The 19,080-nt window shown below is 34.0% G+C and overlaps 1 protein-coding gene across 2 annotated transcripts in view; it reads right to left on the minus strand.

Annotated features, from left to right (window-relative positions):
- Positions 1-6,418, minus strand: part of LOC121248479 (beta-galactosidase-like) — a 51,456-nt gene extending 45,038 nt beyond the window's left edge. The window contains exons 1-19 of one of the 2 annotated variants that reach the window (XM_041146952.1): positions 6,012-6,417; positions 5,753-5,848; positions 5,539-5,651; positions 5,344-5,410; positions 5,153-5,245; positions 4,825-4,968; positions 4,175-4,263; positions 3,881-3,986; positions 3,682-3,769; positions 3,384-3,502; positions 3,132-3,296; positions 2,574-2,749; positions 2,306-2,415; positions 2,106-2,215; positions 1,898-2,008; positions 1,507-1,617; positions 1,214-1,419; positions 812-1,139; positions 3-510 (exon numbers count right to left, since the gene is read on the minus strand). In XM_041146952.1, the coding sequence (XP_041002886.1) occupies positions 400-510; positions 812-1,139; positions 1,214-1,419; positions 1,507-1,617; positions 1,898-2,008; positions 2,106-2,215; positions 2,306-2,415; positions 2,574-2,749; positions 3,132-3,296; positions 3,384-3,502; positions 3,682-3,769; positions 3,881-3,986; positions 4,175-4,263; positions 4,825-4,968; positions 5,153-5,245; positions 5,344-5,410; positions 5,539-5,651; positions 5,753-5,848; positions 6,012-6,200 (2,532 nt within the window). In that variant the 5' untranslated portion in view covers positions 6,201-6,417 and the 3' untranslated portion in view covers positions 3-399. Of the gene's footprint in view, positions 1-2; positions 511-811; positions 1,140-1,213; positions 1,420-1,506; positions 1,618-1,897; positions 2,009-2,105; positions 2,216-2,305; positions 2,416-2,573; positions 2,750-3,131; positions 3,297-3,383; positions 3,503-3,681; positions 3,770-3,880; positions 3,987-4,174; positions 4,264-4,824; positions 4,969-5,152; positions 5,246-5,343; positions 5,411-5,538; positions 5,652-5,752; positions 5,849-6,011 lie in introns of those variants that run through there. The other variant, XM_041146953.1, reaches the window with a different exon arrangement.
- Between the last annotated feature and the right edge of the window lie 12,662 nt (positions 6,419-19,080).

Genomic DNA, 19,080 nt, shown 5'->3' on the forward strand with positions numbered 1-19,080 from the left:
AATGCTATTAAAAAGGCCAGCACTTGTTACTTTCACTTGATTCTCACAAGGCAAACTGCTTTCCCCAGAACGATACATGACAATCCACAAACAAGTTAAAACTTCTGCCTTCATTTGTGGAGACTCTAAAGTTGTAGTAAACTCCATGAATAACGTGTAAAGCTATTTGACATATGACAGCTTTCCTATACATAATACGGTATCTTTGATGCATGTTTAGAATCATCTTCACTATTTACATTTGGCTTTGGCCAGGTGTTGTGTGTAATGGCTACACACTTATGCCCTCGTGCAAAGTCAAATCAATTGCCTTTGGCTAACTCAGATGTGTAAGTATCTATATACTGAAGATGAACTCCTTGCTCATCATTTATTGTGTACGTATGGAAGCTGCTATATCTAGCTGCAGATGGCCTCAACTGAGAGCTTCTTCATGTTACCTGGACATGGATCCCCTCCAAAAACTTCAGGAGCTACGGTTACAGAACAAGATTGTTTTCCAATGCAATTCTGCAAGAGAGAACCTAGTTTGATTGGAAGATAAGTATAAAAAGAGATGTTCGCTAACAATACTGGATCTCTAGAGGGACTTAAGAATCTAGAATCAGGTAAAGGAGTGATTTAACAAAGCATGCGAAGATTTGGGACCAGACAATGAGTACCCATGTTCCTTCAGTAACCATGGGTCTATGGTGATCCAAAACTGCAGGCTTCCAAAGAGATTATAAATAGTGGATGTTGATTGCAAAAGAGTCTTTGAAAGTTCCACATATCTTAGAAAGAAAAAGGAAATGATGATATAATAATATACCCTTTGAGGCGCATCATAGGACTTATGTGCATGACAACTTCCTTCTCGAAAGCTTCCACATGTTCCTTGGGGTAGTCCATAGCTAGCAAACTTTATTTGAGAGATTTTCTGCCCAGGTGGGCACCATAAATGAGCTTTGGGTCTATTGATCTTGCCAGTGGTTAGCATGCCCCAGTTCTTAAGTGTCGGCTGCCCTTCAAAGATATCAGCACAGACACTTGCCGCTGTTCTTTTTACCAAAGAAATTCCAGTTGGGTCACCACCCCATTCCTCAAACACGACCAGTAGATTGCCGCTCGGATTCAGCCATGAGCGTGGTACATGGTACCTGAATATAGCAGCTTTATCATATATTTAAAAGTGTAATAACAAATTAAACTAATGATGAAGAACTTTTTTCACCATCTTTGAGAGGCTTCTCCACAATTAGTTCGACATTTCTTATCGCTGTAAGTTCCAGCATAACTACAATCGCCACAACCACCATGTGCTTTATATCCAGGCCAGTGGCGTCCAATGCTCTGACCATTTATCCATATCTGACCTTTTCCCATGCTATTCATATCCAAAGCTAATGGGTCATTGCCTTCTGGTGCTCTGAAAGTAGTCTGGAGATATCACAATATCAAGTTCATTATAATAGATTCAGAAGTGTAACCGGAATGTGTTAATTGAGGTGCTGAAATTGTTCTCACCTTGTACCATGTCAAGGGTTGTTTTGTAGCCAGTAATGATCCTTCCACCCAATCAACAGAGGCACTCCCACTTACGGTATGAAGACTTGAAGCTTCACCTTTTAGACCGATCTGCTCGGGAAGAAATGCAAAATAAGTCATTTAAGTTTTTGTGAGTTGTGACCATCGTAGTGGCAAATTCTCGTTGAGAAAAATCCACTTAAGATCCTTAATAATATCGAAAATGCTTGTCAAGATTTGATCAAGGCACTTTAACTTTTTTTTTTTTTTTTTTTTGAAGTACCTACCTATTTGCTATGAAGGTAACCTACCAACACATTTAAAAAGGAAAAGAAAAGAAATCAAGCTAGCAGGGGAACAGGGTGGAACAGAAATCATATAGAGAACAGACCTTGTAAGACCATTTCTGCTTTGACAAATCTCTTGTCCCCTCATTGAGGCCCTTCAACGTGACTGGGCCTAAAACCCCAGCATTCCATGTCTCAAAATGCAGGCCAACATTCTGATACATATCAACATGAATGCAGAGATCATAAGCGTCATATCTTTCTGCAATTAAAAGCATTGTAAAGAAAATGAATCCAGGTGAGAAAACTTACCGGAAGACCCACGGCAACACTTAGTAAAGAAATCTTGTTAATGCCAGCCGTCAGCTTCACAACGTCGCTAAAAGTTAATTTAGGATTATCCAGTCCTCCATAAACAGTTCCTGCATTGAGAACAAGAAGCTAATGAATTAATCAAATCAAAGTTAATCCAGCAGAAGTGTTTGGCCTAATTTCACAAGAAATGTTCTTACCTGATAGATGACCATTGATGAAAACATGCAGGGCGTGGCCTGCTGAAAATATAGTGAGAAGAGGAGCTTGTCCATTCTTCAGAAATCCTTCATTTGGATCTATCTGAACACTGAAAAAGAAAGTATATAAAAATTGGGGTTAGAATATATCAGTACAAGTACTCTTCTTGCTTCGTCTCAAAGAAGGCAATGCAGTGATTGGTAACTTTCTTTTTTATTCGTTGACAATTATGTACCACAGATTGTTTACCAGTGATTGTTTACTTACTCTGTCATGTACCACAAATAATCTGTAGCATCTCTTGTGACATATACTTGTTCCCAGAGTCCATTCCTTGCGGTTGAATCATCATCATCAGCAGAGGCAGTTTCCTCGTTATATGACTCCCACGAAAATGCACTATTTACAGGCGTCATCTTCATCTGCGAGCTTTGAGCACCAAGCTGTATAGAAGTAACACTTATGATTTTGATAAAAACTAACAGATAAAATATAAAGCAGTACTAAACTTTATATTTCAAAATAAATAGACACTTAATTATTTTGTTAAAATATCTTGCAAGGCATTTCAAAAGTCTTTCCATAGACGTTTTAATAGCTTCAGTAGGAAAATATAGTTCTTCCTAGATAGGTGTTTCCTCCATATATATTTGGGCTTCTATTAATACTAACAAGATTTTTACTTCAAAAAATACAGATCTAAGAAGATAGATGAGAAAATATCATTTTTGTGAAGAAAGTGAAATTTGAACTATATAGACGCGCAACACACTTTTACTGAGAGAGAATTGAGATTTCATGACGTAGCGAAGAGCGTTCTCATACCCTTGCGGTGTTGAAAACAACAGTTTTGCAGTCAGGAAGGATGCTGATGGACCAAGGTGGCAAGTCATATTGTGCATTTCCAAAGGACACCTTTGTGGATGATTTTGTGTCATAATTTGCAAGAAATGCAGCACAAGCGCCTGACTTTGATTTGAATACATGAGCCTAGAATATGACACTGAAGTTGAGAAAATATTGGGAAAAAAATAAAGACAGTTAATCAATAGTTCCTATATAGCTGATAAACCTTACCTCTTGATTATCTCCCAGTGAGTTCACTGTGGGATCTCCAGAAACTAGAGCTGATTCACATAACTTGATGGCTTTGTGCAGATCTCTCAAATGTCCCCATTTTGGGTCCCTTGGCAGTCCTGGAATAGAATGGCAACATGTTCAGATAATTATGACATATTCCTTTCCAAGTACATAGGGAAAAGTCCAGTCAATTTGCCTTTAATATGACAGTAGGTTTCACAATCGAGAAAAATAAATGAGACAGGTAGACAACTTTAGCACAACCAACTCAAATGAGCTAAAGTAAATGCCCTACCAAATTCATCAATAGGAGCATCATAATCGTAGCTGGTTGCAATAAAGGGACCCCCAGCTGTTCGGCCAAAGTTGGTTCCTCCATGGTACTATGAGAATTGAGAAATGTTAAAAGGGAATAATTGAGATGAATATTCATTTTAATTGATTAACACCAGGTAAATTAGATCAACATGGAAAGAGAACAAAGGATTATGTACCATATAGTAATTAACAAAAGAGCCACCGTTCTGAATGAACCTCAATACCGAAAATGCCAAGTCCTCTGCTGGCCTATGAGGAACTGGACCACCAAACTCAGTGTACCTGGGGATACAACAGATGTAAGAGGGAATTCAGTCTCCAGAAAGACTCTAAATGAAAAGCACAACGTAATTGAAGTTTTTCAGACGTTTACAAAATTAGATATTTAATATTGATATTTTGTTCAGAGAAAAGAAAAAAATCAAAATGGTGTTTTGTTTTACACCACACAAGCAATACTTGTGACTTACCAACCGGTCCAGTTTTCTGTCCACATTTTGGGTTTATTGTTGTTGTTTGGCTTGAAGTTTTCACAGTAGAAACCATTGCAGGTATCAATCTGTCCCAACATCAAAAACATAAAATTTAAGTGAGAGAGCAATATTTGGAAGCTTTTGTTTATTAAAAATAATAGCTGAAGTAGTTGATAATAGAAATTCCAATGACTAGAAAAATAAACCCAAACACGTGGCTTCTGAAAGAACACGTAAATATCTTTAAATGATTCTTCACCATAAAACATGAAGCAATTCGATAAAGTAGAAAGGAGAGTCGAGGCATGCTCATCATTGCATTTATTAGAAAATCCAAAACCCAAATCCAAGATAAATGAAGAGAAGACAAAAATAAAATAAAAAATAAAAAAATAATAATAATAATAATTAAAAAAAAAAATTGGGCAACATGGATAGGACCTGAAGTATTTGTACAGGGAAAGGTAACCACGGCCAACAAAGAGTCTCAGTTAAAGACCACCTTCTAGAGAGATAACATACTGTTAAACGCCCCACCAATAAAGGTAGGTGCCACTATAAATGAAAGGCACCTAGAAATAATGAGAATGACAGGCATAAAAAAAAGCTAAAAAGAAAACGTTGAAAATTTATGCAGGCTAACTTACAACAGGGTCAGGGGCATCCTCTTGCTTGCACATAACCCAGGGCACGCCAGTGTCAAGACCTAGTGCCATTTGTGCTGCCCATTTGGTATAAGCTTTACCAGGGGCACCAATTTCCCATTCTACTGGTCCAAATTCATTCTCGATCTGCCCAAATATAGACAATAACATATAAACAAGATTGACCGGCACATATCAACAAAAATAAAATAAAAAAGAGAGAGAGAGAATTGACTGCCCATCTTCTGAGAAAACTAAGAACATATTTTATAAAATTTTTTAAACCCGTCTGTAGAAATATGAGGGAGACTAGCTGAGCTGTTTTTCTTACCTGAGACAGAATGATAGGACCGCCCTGAGTTTCAAACAACTTTTCTGCCTTCATCATACTGACAATCTTCTCTGTGAATTTTTGCATTGCCGCCTTCATTGTGGCCAATTAGAAATCAATAAACAATTCAAAATATATTTTAAATAAGTTGATAGAAAATGATTATGGATTGAGAAAATCAAAGTGCTAACTTTGAATGGTCCGTTGTCTGTTCTAAAAGCGATGCCCGGAACGTATTTCAGCCAAACAGGAAATCCCCTGAATCAGAAACAGAACAAAAACAGAGCTTCCGGATATAAGGTCGTAAAATGGAACCAAAATATACCCTTTTTGGTTTGAAATTTAATTTTTCGTTAGAATACAGCATAATTATGAATAATTAGTACCCAAAGTTCCATTCAGCACAAACATAAGGGCCTATCCGGAGATGAACGTATAAGCCTGCTTGTTGTACCACCTTAATGAACTTAACCAAATCATACCTATCCTCAAAGTAATACTGAAAATCAAAAGAAAAACGAAAATGCAATGAGTGTTTCTCAACCAGAAATGAACACAGTATTTAAAGAAGAAAAATTAAATAAGATTCATTTGCATTACATTTCCTGGAGAAGGCTCATGTCCATTCCAAAACACATATGTCTGTATAACATCCAAACCGCCTGCTTTGGCCTTCTGTATAAGATCAGGCCACATCTGCCACAACCCAAAAAATCCACAAAAACGAAAAAAGATTTGAGCTCAGAATCGACAAAAACATGCAACAGTGAACCAGACACCCATGACTCAAAAAGTCACGAGAAAAGGCAGAAACGGGAGACAGAAGGACCCCGTGAACCACATTGGCATTATATATTACCTCAGGAGTGCTTCTTGGATAGTGAATGGACCCAGAAATCAGAATCTTTCTCTGCCCATTAATCACAATAGCTCTGTGATCATAAGTCACAGAAGCTGCAGCACAACAAGCCAAAGAAAACAAAAGCAATAACTTGAAAATGTCAGGTCTCAACATGTTCCACCAGAAAACTCTAAAACCCATATCCATATCCCTCTTTTGATCCTCAAAGCAATGGCCTTTTGTCTTTGTATCTCCTCGCTTTAATTCTTCATATCTCGATAGAGGGCGGTAAACAGAGTTTGTTTCTGGGTACACTTTCTTTTTAATTCTTTTGAGACTGAAAATAGGGAAAGAAAGCGAGTGGCAGGTAACTGCATGGAATGGAAGAGTGTTTGAGTTTTGGCTATGAGATGTAGAAAACGGGGAGCTCCCCCAACTGCTTTATAAACATAAGAAGAATTAGGTTGTAGGGTCCAGTTTTGGCCTTTCGGGGGTCTCTCACTCTCATCTTCTCTGACACGGAACTTTAGGCTCTCTGCCTATTAAAAGCTTAATTTAGTTTGATCTTTGGTAAGTGGAAGTTATAAAATACGGACCCAGCATTTAAGACAAACGTCTAAACTGGTGACCAAAACGAAATGCCATTCTCCTGCAATATGTATGTTTTTTATACACACTGATATCATTTTATTTTTATACTATTATATAAGAGGTGACATATTTATTATAATTAAATAATTTTTTATTAGATAATTCTTTATCATCTAATGTGATATATGTGTCACATATTATATAGTGAGATAAAAATAAGATGAGAGTGTGATGTATAATATTACTTCTTTTTTTTTTTCTATTATACACATCAAGATTCCCTCCTTCCCAATAATGTTTTATTTGTTTGGACAATGAAAGTAGAGAAAAGCTTGTATGCCGTCCAAAATGTACCGCTCTAGTGTACCGCTGCAGAATTTTTATATATATATATATATATTATTTAGTGATTTTAAATGTATTGGTGTATTTTTCTTATTTTTTAAAAATATTTAAATATATTAAAAAATGTGAAAAGAAAAATTAAAAAAAAAATTAAAAAACAAGAAGTAGTACAAACGAGCGGTACTACTCAGAGGGCAGAGTAGCATCACTCATGAAAGTATCTCATTTTATTTCATCTTATTATTTTAATTTTTTTAAATTTTTACACAAAATATAATAAATAAATGAAATTGACTTAAATGAATTAGCAAAACAAACACAAGTAAAAATGAAAAGAGTCATTATATTCATAAGTTCATGTCAACAAAGCACCATCTACATTATTAAGGTGACACAATTTAATTTATAAAATTTAAATCTATAAATATTTTTTATAAATTAAATTTTGTCACAACAACAATATGGTGTGTATACTCCTCACTAATTTATTGATAGAATTATTCATAATAATACACTATAATTTTAATAAAATATGAAAATTAATACATCAATAAGAATGCGTACATAACAGAGAAATTACTATATATTTTCAAGAAAATATTAAAATAGCTTTTCTCTTTTTCTAAGGGTTAAAAAAACAGAGTCGGGTTGCAGCATTGAGAACGTGGACAGTTTGACGTATTTTATTTGACTTATCCATCCGCTTTGCGACTACTACGCACATTAGGGGAATCACCTACCGTACACTACGTGTCGAGTATCCATTGGACAATGGAAGATCTACGAAAGTTTCAAAACCGTAGAGAATATTTAACTCCAGTGCTTCACGGTTGGTACAGTTATTTTACAATTTTTACAATTTTTCTTACAAATTCATGTGATTGGAGCCTAACAAATTATTATTATTATTTTTCCTTACCTTTGAAAATTAACTTTTTATTATTTCACAATCAATTTATAAAATCCATAAATACTAATTATGGTTATTTCATCATCTCTTACATAATTAAAAAAATTATTTACTATTTATTATTTTTTTCGATATACTATCAGACCAGTTATACTAAATTTTCTTCGTTGGTTGTCGTCATAAAGAAAGAAAAAAAAAAAAAAGAAATATTCTTTGTTGCCTCCTATACAATTTTGAGTGACCAACAGCTGCAGTGACAAATCATAGCTTGAAAAACAAGCTATTTATTTCATTATGTGAAAGATGTACAATCAAAATTTACAAAGATGTATTAAGGAAGAAGAATCCACAACAGAGAATACAGCAGGACATAATATATATATATATATATATATATATATATATATATATATATGTATATGGGGGTTGTTAGAGAAACTATGATTAGGTTACCCAATACCTACCCATAAAATCTCCTTAATCAAGTTTTAATACTTTATAACAAAAAATTTGTAAAATGATGTGATCTCTATCTTTCTTTTGCAGTACAACAATATGATGTATCCTTTCTGTGTTGTGTGTCCCTCAATATATGTGACAGAAAGTAAAAAAAAAAATATATATATATATATATATATATTTATATTGCATGAAATCATTCTAATCTTTTCCAGACTACTTCATTTTGCATGATTGAAAGCACCAAACTTCTTCAGCTAATTTTTTTTTTTTTTTATTTCACTTCCCAGCTTTCAAGTCAATTAATTTTCAGGATTCTTAGTTTTATTTTTATGATACTGTTGCTGAACTGTACAGGTAATTAAAAAAAAAAACAGCAGAGTGCAAGACCATTGACCAGTCATTTTTAATTAAAGATAAGGGAGACATGATAGAGATTTAGATTATTAAAATATTAGTACACTTGCATTCTTTTGAGCCCAGGATCCATTATTTTTGGATAATTATAAAAAGAATTAAAATTTTTAAAGTTATTAAAATATTAATACACTTGCATTCTTTTGGGTCCAGGATCCATTATTTTCGGAGAATTATTAATTTTTTTATTTGGACCTTCTCAATTAGGGATGTGAATGAATAAAAGCTCGCTTGGATAGTGAGATGAGATAATATAAAAAGAGATAGTTTTAAATGAATTGAAAAAAATATTATTTTTTAATATTATTATTATTTTTAAGATTTGAAAAAATTGAATTGTTTATTACATCTTTTGTGAAAATTTAGAAAAATTATAATAATATGATGAGATAAAGTGAGATAGTTTCTGTATTCAAAAGTTTAATTGTTTTGAGGTCACTGTAAATGCTGTGTTTTATTTTTTATTTTTTTTATTTTTTTATTTTAAGCTATTTTCTATGTTGGTGAAAAATGCTAACTTATATGTATACGAAGACAACAAAAGGAAAATATTTTAGCCACAAAATGATTACACAAAAATAAACTCACAAACCGATATGGCTTGATGTGGTACGTCAGATTGTAAAGTTATTTTTATTAGATCTAATAGATTTTATGAAATCATATTAGTTTGTTGATTTATTTTATATAATTTTTTTGTGTTTATAATAGTTCTCAGAACAAAAATGCTTCCAAAAAATTATTTTTAAAAAAAAAAATCAAAGGATGTTCCTAGATTTATTTGGGTGGTCACATCACTAAAATTGGGACAAGAATCCTACTTTATTATTGGGAAGTAGATTATGGATAGAAATTAGAATTAGAGAGAAGGATCAGCAGCTTTAATGGATGGTACTTTTTCGTAATCTAAAGTTACAAAAAGTCTTGATTCTCCGAATAATTATTGCTTAACTCAGTGATGTGGGAATATTTATATATATATATATATATATTCCATTGCTTCATTCAGTAAGTAATCTTTAAAAATGCATTAAGGGGAGAAATAAATAATTATTCGTTATTCTTTCTAATATATTTGCAATAAATATTTGATAAATAATAAATAATTTTCTAATAATTTAATATCACATGAACTGAAAAAAATTACATATAGCTAAAAAATAATTATAATAATTTTTTTATTATTTGCCTATTTTCTTTCATTACAATTTACACCTAATCTTAAACAGCCACCCATCATCAAAACGTAATAAAAAAGATGTCTGAATTCTGATTCTCAAAAGGGGAGAGGAAGTAGCTTTGAATTTTTTAAAAGACAAAAGGATGCAACTGAGGGTTCCCCAATTAAAAGATAATATTAGCACAACCAGGTGGCTGCTCTTCCACTAATTAAAATTATCAATTTATCAAGAAGAATTCTTCTCATCAGTTATTATTCACTATCTCACACCCCACATTCTATAAAAAAAACCTATAAATATGAGATGTAATAGTAAATAATAACTGATGTATAGCATTCTTCTTAAATAAATTAGATCTATATATTTGAGATACACCCACAATTATGAATATTCCATCCCACACTAAGATGTGATGCATGCAAATCAATTCATTCACAACTTGTGTCATATATCTATCTATTTTGGCTTGTCAAATCAAGCCTTCTTTTTTTTCTTTTCTTTTTTTTGCTTTTGGGTTGTCAATTTATTCCTTTTAGATACAAAATGAGAGGATCAAAATTCCCCATATTTTGCACTAAATGGATATCATGCATTTGATCAGCTTATGAATCATTGAACATAAGAATTCGGATTATGTTTATCCAATTACGTGTATTTCGGCTTCGTGTTCTTCATTATTTTGGTCTTATTTCTTCTCCCTATAATATAATGTTGTAGGGCATTCATTTATATACACATTAACACATATATAATGTGAGTTTTTATTTTTTTCACTCAAGAAATTTGTGGCATAAAGCTGTTGATCAGTAGAATTTTGCTTTGTAGATAGCATCACTCTTGTAAATATTGCTTGAACAGCCACAAATTACGTGTTTTGGGTGGGTTGGGCCCATCCTATCCAAAGTATTGTTAATACCCTCACGTTTCATCCATTCCGCAGCCCCCCAAAAAAAATATAGTACTTAACATCTCCCCTAACCATTTCAATTCATACAAACTTGGCAAATTAAATGTGTGTATATATATATATATCTTCCACAACAATATATATGCTTTGCCTGATAGCTCCGAATCTTGCCTTGTTAAGAGGATGATGAGAATGCCACGTCCGGTTAGTTTTCTGTTGCTTTCATGCAACATATATAGGCATTGGTGGCCGTCCGATTTGCATTAAATCATATCCAAATTTCCTTGATCGAGTGGGTCCCCCAAGTATTCTATATTATAGTTAAGATTGGTGGGGTCAGATCCAAAATGCTTATCCAAAGAGAAGGATCGATGCATGGGGCCGGTGGCAAAGGTGAAGCTGTTGCCCCCAAGCAAAGGTTTACAGTGCAACCCCACTGCAACAACTTGTTTAAGAACAATGAACCACCCATCTAATTTCAACCTCCAATATGCATGTTTTAGCTCAATCTAATGACATTTCATCTTAAATCTATTACATTTTAACTGAAACTAGATTAGTGAATACTTAGGATTTGTTTAAGAAATTAATCTAGTCATTTAATAGATATTTGAATACTTACCATCATCGTGAATGACCTATATTATTTGATATACATTCCAGTGAAAATCGATGCCTTACAGCATTATTTTGATTTACATCGATAATTGTTACACCAACATTGTGTCCTTATTCGTCCTCTCTGTTAAAGAATAATCTCATATTATCTGTAGATAAGGTCTTGGATATGTTTATAAAGATTGAACAATTCTCTTTTATAGAATCAATTTTATGAGATAAGTAATTAAGTCCATGAATTTTTTCACTTACGTACTAGAAAAGGTTCTCTCAATATTATAAATCTCACACGGTATATGAACTAAGTTGTCTGGTGACATTCCAACTCATGTACCGTTTTAATGGACAAACAACCGGACCCTTAAAACATTCTACAATCATCAGTTAATTTAATATAAATACATGGAATATTTGGATGAAAACATGCGGGAGATAAATAGTGGAGTTAGGATTTATTCAAGAAATTTAATAATCTTATGATTAATGATCAATTTGATGTCTGTATCATTTGACAGGTATGACCATATAATGTCTGCTGCACATGAGATCCAATGTGTTCAACTGTTAAACACGGGAATAAAGCTTGGAAACAAAGGGATAAAGCCCTGTGGCTATGGCCAATGGCCAACTCATTTTGACAAAACGGCCGTGACAATCCATGAAAGGGACAAGAGGATTGCTCTCAGCTGTCTCTGCAAAAAAGCATTAATGATGTGTGTCTCTGTTTCTCTCTTATTGTTACATTGGCCGGCGTAGGATAATATCCTCAAAACATATATGATCAAAAGATTATATATGCATGCATGTAAGACATCATCGGAATTCAATAAAGAAAGTCAAGACCTAAAAGATCACGGGGAATCCTTCAATTTACATGCATCTAGTTAAGTTACGCAAGCATGCATCCAATCTATACATATATATATATATATATATATATATATATATATGCATCAACATAATGTTTGAGAAAGGCGGTTGCATGAGTCATGTTTTCAAAGTTCGGAGTTTCTTTATTTAATAATGCATGGCAACCAATTAAGTCCTACATGTCGTAATCAATCATCTAGACCTGAAATATATTGTAAGAACCATCAAAGTTTTTAAAGGTTTCAAGTTTGAATACAATTACATGTGTCCGAGAATCTTTTTATCCATAAAAATAGATAAAGATAGAGCAAGTTTATAACGTGTAAGCTGTACTTATCCTCAAATAATTTGAGGATCGAGTAGTACTACCTAAGCTTAGCTAGCTGCTTAATGTAACAACTGATCCAATATATAAATTTGCATGGAACTTCTAGCTAGCTAGCTGCTAAGGAGTCCACATCGATCTCTTGCAAAACAAAAACCCACTTGCCCTTTGTCGTTTTGTTTCGATTCCTTGCCATTCCAGCCTAAAAATATAAACATTTCTTGGGAAACATTAATGGGGAACAGAGAAAATGACATAATAATCATTTGACTTCATGCTTTGTCATGCATTTATTTTAATTAGTTAGCATGAATTAGGTTTGCTAATTGAAGTCTTAACGAACCAACTAATTTTTCTTTGGTTAAACATCATGCAGCCAGCTGATCACTTGATATATATATATATATATATATATATATATATATATTTATATTGGCCAAAATGTCTTAATTATGATCTCTGTACTTGAGCCCAAAAGAAAGAAAGAAAGAAAAAAGTCATTAAAATCTCTATCAGGCTTTTATTTTCAGCACAGCCCTTTGGTTGACATTGATACTGCTGCATCTGCATGCTCAACCACTACCAGATCACCTAGATCAGAGAGTTCATCAGTACAATTTCTCTAAAAAGTCCTGACTAGTTTTAGTGTTCATATTGACAAAAATTTACTGTAAGTTTATTAATATTGCAGTTGGAGATTATCTTCCACCTAACGCTATTATTTCTGTGATGGTAGAAGTTGGCCAAACCAAACACACCTCTTATCTATGTATCCAACCCATATATATATATATATATATATATATATAGTGTGGGGTTGGTTGAGTTGGGACCAGATTAATATCATAAAAGTATTGGAAATTGGGGTCAATCGATCCCATCTAGGCATGCATAGATAGCTATCTAGCTAACCACTCCTGATCTCCATCTGTAAGTTCTTGTAATTGCATAAATAATAGGTCGGTTTTATGCCCAATAAAAAGTCTAAAGTTAAAGAGTATTGCTACTTAAAAGTCAATTTTACAACACATCACTACTTGTTATGAGAATCATTTCAATTATAAAACAAGAAACTAATAATACTATCCACCCAACTATATATATATATATGATGAAGTCTTTCCTTTAAACTTCTCTTGTATATATCTCTCTTATAGTTTATCTTATTAATGAAATTTGCTATCGGTTCGAAAGAAAGAAAGAACAAGAATAATCCCAATTGGAATGTAAATGAACAGGTTTGTTTTGAACATATCAATTGTGTTTTGATCATGTCATAATTCATCAATCAGTTCACGTACATGTCCCCCTGCACATACTTTCACTAACACTGATTTTTAGTAAATACATACGTCTGTAAAGATCTGCACTTTCGACTATCATAAGTCGTGTCAATCGAAAACACTCATCCAACTTATTTAGCCCAAATCTAGAGCAGAAATTGATGTGTAACATCCTAAACTCTAGAGGTAGATTACCTTAATCCCAAATATTTCTATACGCTAGCTTATGATTCAACATTTAATTCATCCTTATCTATCTATGTGCGTATACAATGTACATCCATCTTTGATTAGAATTTAGGGGATAAGTAGTGCAGTACTTGTTGATTTGACACCTTTCAACTAAAATCTGCAATCTGCATGCATCCATGGCTCCACATCATGTATTAATCTTAATCCTATGCAAAAGTAGTCCTCAATATATATTCGCATGATATACATGCATGCAGCTTTCCTTGACCCACTTTTAGAGGCTAACCAAGTGGGTCTATGTCCTAGCTAGTTGACATGTTGTCAAATGTCGATCATCTTGTTAGGAGGTTGTCCTTTTTTTCTTTTTTTTTTCTTTTTAATTTTAAATATTTAAAAATTAAATAACAAAAAAAACACTTAATATATATATTGATTAATTAAAAGTGGATCGATTTAACCAGTACACGAACAGTGACACACTACTTTTGATCATGGTGGAGCTGCAAATTTGGAGGGGATGGCTTTCGGCCTAGACTGTGCAGTGTGCAATACTATTTTTCGAAGGTCCTGGGTTTTGAAATTAGCCCAGAAAATAACTTGGGCTTTGTTTGGTCCACTGTGGCTTAGCAGATGGAAGTCCAACTTAAATTCCAAAGCCCAGACTGTCTAATTATATAGTCTTGGGCCAACAGTACTCGAAAGTTACTCCTTTCCTGAAAATTAAAAAGGGTACAATTTTAAGAGAAAATATATTTGCAGTCGTGAATTGTGTAACCACTGAGTGATTATTTTGAAAAAATTGAATAAAATATGAGATCTATATAAAAAAATTAATTTTTTAATAGTAGACTCCACTTTTTTTCGAAGCGATTATGCGGCGTTTATGCATTTCACTGTTGTACGTAGAATTACTCCAATTTTAAAGTTATATATGAGAAAAAAATTTATATCATCATCCTCACATCACATACAATATATTATTTTTTATTATTTTTTTCTCTCACCAAATGTATAGTTTTATGGATGATAAGTATAAGAAATCAATTAGTTTAGGAAGAATTAAAAAAAAAAAAAAAAAAGTATAGTGTGTGGTGTGTGTGAATGATGAGTAGCAAAACTCATATCGCCTGTTCGCTTTCTAACAAGATATATTTAGTGAGAAAATCACTCAATGTAAACGCAACTTCTAATCAATATGTATGTATGGTTTTAGGCACCCCTTCTATTATTTGTCAATGCTGTTCCATTAAGAAAATTGATGTCTTTTACCCCTAGTATCAATGTAGCAGTAAAATCACCCTTGCCATGATTTGCTTTCATGTGGCTTTAAATAATTAGCATAAAAAATAAAATAAAATCACCAGCTCAAATGGAGGATAATATATTTTCAACCATATATTTCTCCTGGATCATTATTTCCTACTCTCTCTTTTTGGCTTATATATCTAAACAAGTTAAATAAAATAAAAAAAGAGAAATAATATTTGCAATTTTAAAGTATGCAAGTCTTATGCATTCCCTTTGAAAAAAATGATAAATTTACTCAATTTTTTTTAAAGAAAATGAGCAGGACTTGCATACTTTCCGATTGTATATAGCATTACTCAATAAAAAATCATCGGCCTCAAATTGAAAACAAACTAAAGTGAAATAACATTAATTAAAAGAAAAATGATATTTGAAGTCATAGAGTACCACAAGCACCGCACACTTCTTTTAGAAAAGTGAGGAAGTAAATATGGGATTCACCTGAAAAATTAATTTTTTTAATGATAGATCTTATTATTTTAAAAAAAGAATGTGTAACGTTTACATAATCTATAATTGTATCTAACATTATTCTAATTAAATAGAAAATGTGAGAGGAGGACTCCAACAAACATTCATGAAGCTATTAGAGAGCAAAGAAATAAAAGTACATTGTTGGGGATAAGAATGGTTAGTGGGCTCCACTCACAAAACCCACTACATGATGAATAACCGTAAAGCCCACTTCTTAAAAAATGGTCACTGAGCCTTATTTTTACGGAATTACCACCTCCCAAATATCTTACCGATCCAAAGTTTACACACATAACAAACATTTATGAGCTTTGAAAATTCTATAAAAGGCCATTCCGTAAGATGGAAAGGACAACTGAAGAAAGGGAAGAAAATCCACTCTCTCTCTTGAATTTCATTAGAGATAAAGAAAAGAACTTAATCGTCAGGGTATCCTTGGATCTACAGGAAGAGTTCAAATAGCAGGCAATAAATGAGAGGGTCATTTGACCATGCTGTTGGCATTCTACCTTGATAAAAAAAATGCACGAACAATTTGTCTCCGTCTGTGGGATCGATTTTATCACTATGCAAATAAAAGGTCGTATGAACAAACAAAGCAAAGTTCTATACAAAGGAGGCATCTAGTGAAACTATACCAAAACAACTACGAAGATAGAAAGTTCTTTATCACTATGATATTTTATGATTTAAAGTTTAAAGTAGCTAGTGCCGAGGCATGAGATGCATATGTAGGCACTGCTTGCCCATGCACAAGCAAGGCAGGCAACCAGCCTTCGAGCAACAAGCTTTACTGGTCCTCAGCCCACCCACATGACGGGCAAGCAATGAAGCTCGTCCCAAGCAACAAGCTTACCTCCTGAGCACTACATATCTCCCCGATCAACCAACATGACGGGCTATGTACTCACCACATCACGGGCAGCAAAAAAAATCTCCCTGAGCAAAAAGATACACTCATGAGCAAGCAAAGAAGTTTGCCCCAAACAACAAGTGTGTCAAACACTTACCTCCCGAGAATTGCATTTCTCCCGGCCCTATGCAACTAGCATGGCGGGCTATGTGCCTGCCCCATCACAGGAAGAAACAAAGCTCTTTCTGAGCAACAACGTACACTCACGGGCGAGCAAAGAAGCTAGCCCCGAGCAAGAAGTGTGTTGGGCACTTACCTCCTAAACATTACATTTCTTCTTGAGCAACTAGCATGACAGGCTATGTGTCAGCCCCATCGCAGGAAGCGACAAAACTCAGGTGAGCAATGAAACTCCATTGCTGCCCTCCAACAGTAGGGCCAAAAAAAAAAAAAATTAAAAAAAAAATCAAAAGAGGATGTAAAAAGGTTTGAAAGAAAGGGCCCTAAAGAAGAAGATGAAAACAGGACCCAAAAAAAAAAAAAAAAGCTACTAAAGTTGAAAATGAAGACATTACGGAAAAAATACAATAGGATGGAAAAAAAGGTCCTAATGCGAACAATACATTAGGGCGAAAAAATGGAGATAAGACAAAAACCTACCCGAGCTTTTTTACCTGAGCAAACTTTCACTTACGAGGAAGGATATATCTTGTATTCGAACTTCACATACGTTACAAGTCTAGCATCTAGAATGGTTTATCCCTATAAGCTGGTAAGTTAATGTATTTTGCCAAGCCTGTTCATCCCTACATGTGACTCCATGAAACTAATAGTTAGGAGAAACATTCCTACATGGCTATCGAGTTTTATTGAATCTTGGGGAAGTATATTAAGTCCCCGTAGGTATGTGGAGTTACTCTCTCAACTCCAAGCTCAAGACACGTTTTTCTCAAACAATTTTATATGTATCAGTTGATCAACTCATCTTGATGGATTTTAGTGCAGCAAGGACAACACTTTTACCATAGCAACAGCCAGTATGTCAACTGTGTTAACTAAGCACCATGCCAAACTTAAACATGCACGAGCTACGTGTGAAGGGTGCCGACCGTATAGCTCAGCTCTAACACTTCCAATCTGAGCCGTGCAAACGCTCCCAACCCATGTGGGCCACCATTCTGTTTAGTTGGGCATATAGGCATTGCCCTTCGTTTGATCTTTTGCACTACCACTTGTCTTGGCAAGTGGCATTCGCTCGATTTCTTTAGCATGAATCTTGCCATTTGAGACGGTTCAGCTGATGACAGTTAATACACAAAGTTATTACCAATACAGAAGACGAAGTTGGAGTTGGGGAGGCGAAGGTCAAACCCAACCACCACTAATATTGATCTTTATTTGACAAAGCATCCTACCTGTTCCACTCAAGGAAAGATAAAATTCTTGGAGTGGTTCATGCACTTGAAGTCTCTGAGTAAACCTCAACTACCATGGCTAGAGTGGTCTCCCTCACACATCAAATCAAAGATATTCTCAGGAAGTGAAACAAAGGCATTTCCGAGCTAAATTTGCTAAAGCTAGTCGACGAAGCTTGTAACTTTTACATAGACAAAGGAGTGGAGCCCTCTCCGAGCATACACGCACATCCCGAGCATGTGAGCCAACTTTTCGAGCTCCCAAGCATGCAAATTGAGTGGCAAATTAGCTCGTTCACTACCACAGTTTCACGTCTAGAAAAATGGAGATCATTAAAGTTAGGTTTGGACAGTGAGTTGAGATAAAAAGAATTGAAATGAAAGATGAAAGTTGAATAAAATATTGTTAAGAAATTATTTTTAATATTATTATTGCTTTGGAATTTGAAAAAGTTGAATTCTTTATTGTATTTTATGAAAAAAATTGTGAAAATTGTAATGATGAGATGAGATGAGATAAGATGAATTGAGAGTGTTTCTCAATCCTAACTGAAGAGCCTTAGTTTTCCATTATAGTGCATCAATTATTCAGATGCATACATAATGAGCTCTATCCCAAGTTCAAGCAAATCTGGTAATACCGAGCTATATAAAATATGTTTACAAACATTCTTGATACGAGCATTGTAGCTCTATAGAAGCGATTGCCGAGAAGCTTCCCCTTGGTTTTCGAACATACCACAGATCTGATCAAAGTTATGGTCTATTTCTCAGCAACTTTTGAAAAAGGTCGTTACTACTGAACAAATCAAGAAGGTCGTGAACAACGGCCTCCACCTTTCTCGAATCATCAATCGAGGTCTCTTGGAAAGATGCTTGTGTTTGCTGGAAAAATGAAGTAGGTCAGAATTGTTGGAGGAGAAAAATTGATATTCTATT

Source organism: Juglans microcarpa x Juglans regia, chromosome 2D (genome assembly GCF_004785595.1).
Source record: "Juglans microcarpa x Juglans regia isolate MS1-56 chromosome 2D, Jm3101_v1.0, whole genome shotgun sequence".
Classification (NCBI taxonomy): Eukaryota; Viridiplantae; Streptophyta; class Magnoliopsida; order Fagales; family Juglandaceae; genus Juglans; species Juglans microcarpa x Juglans regia.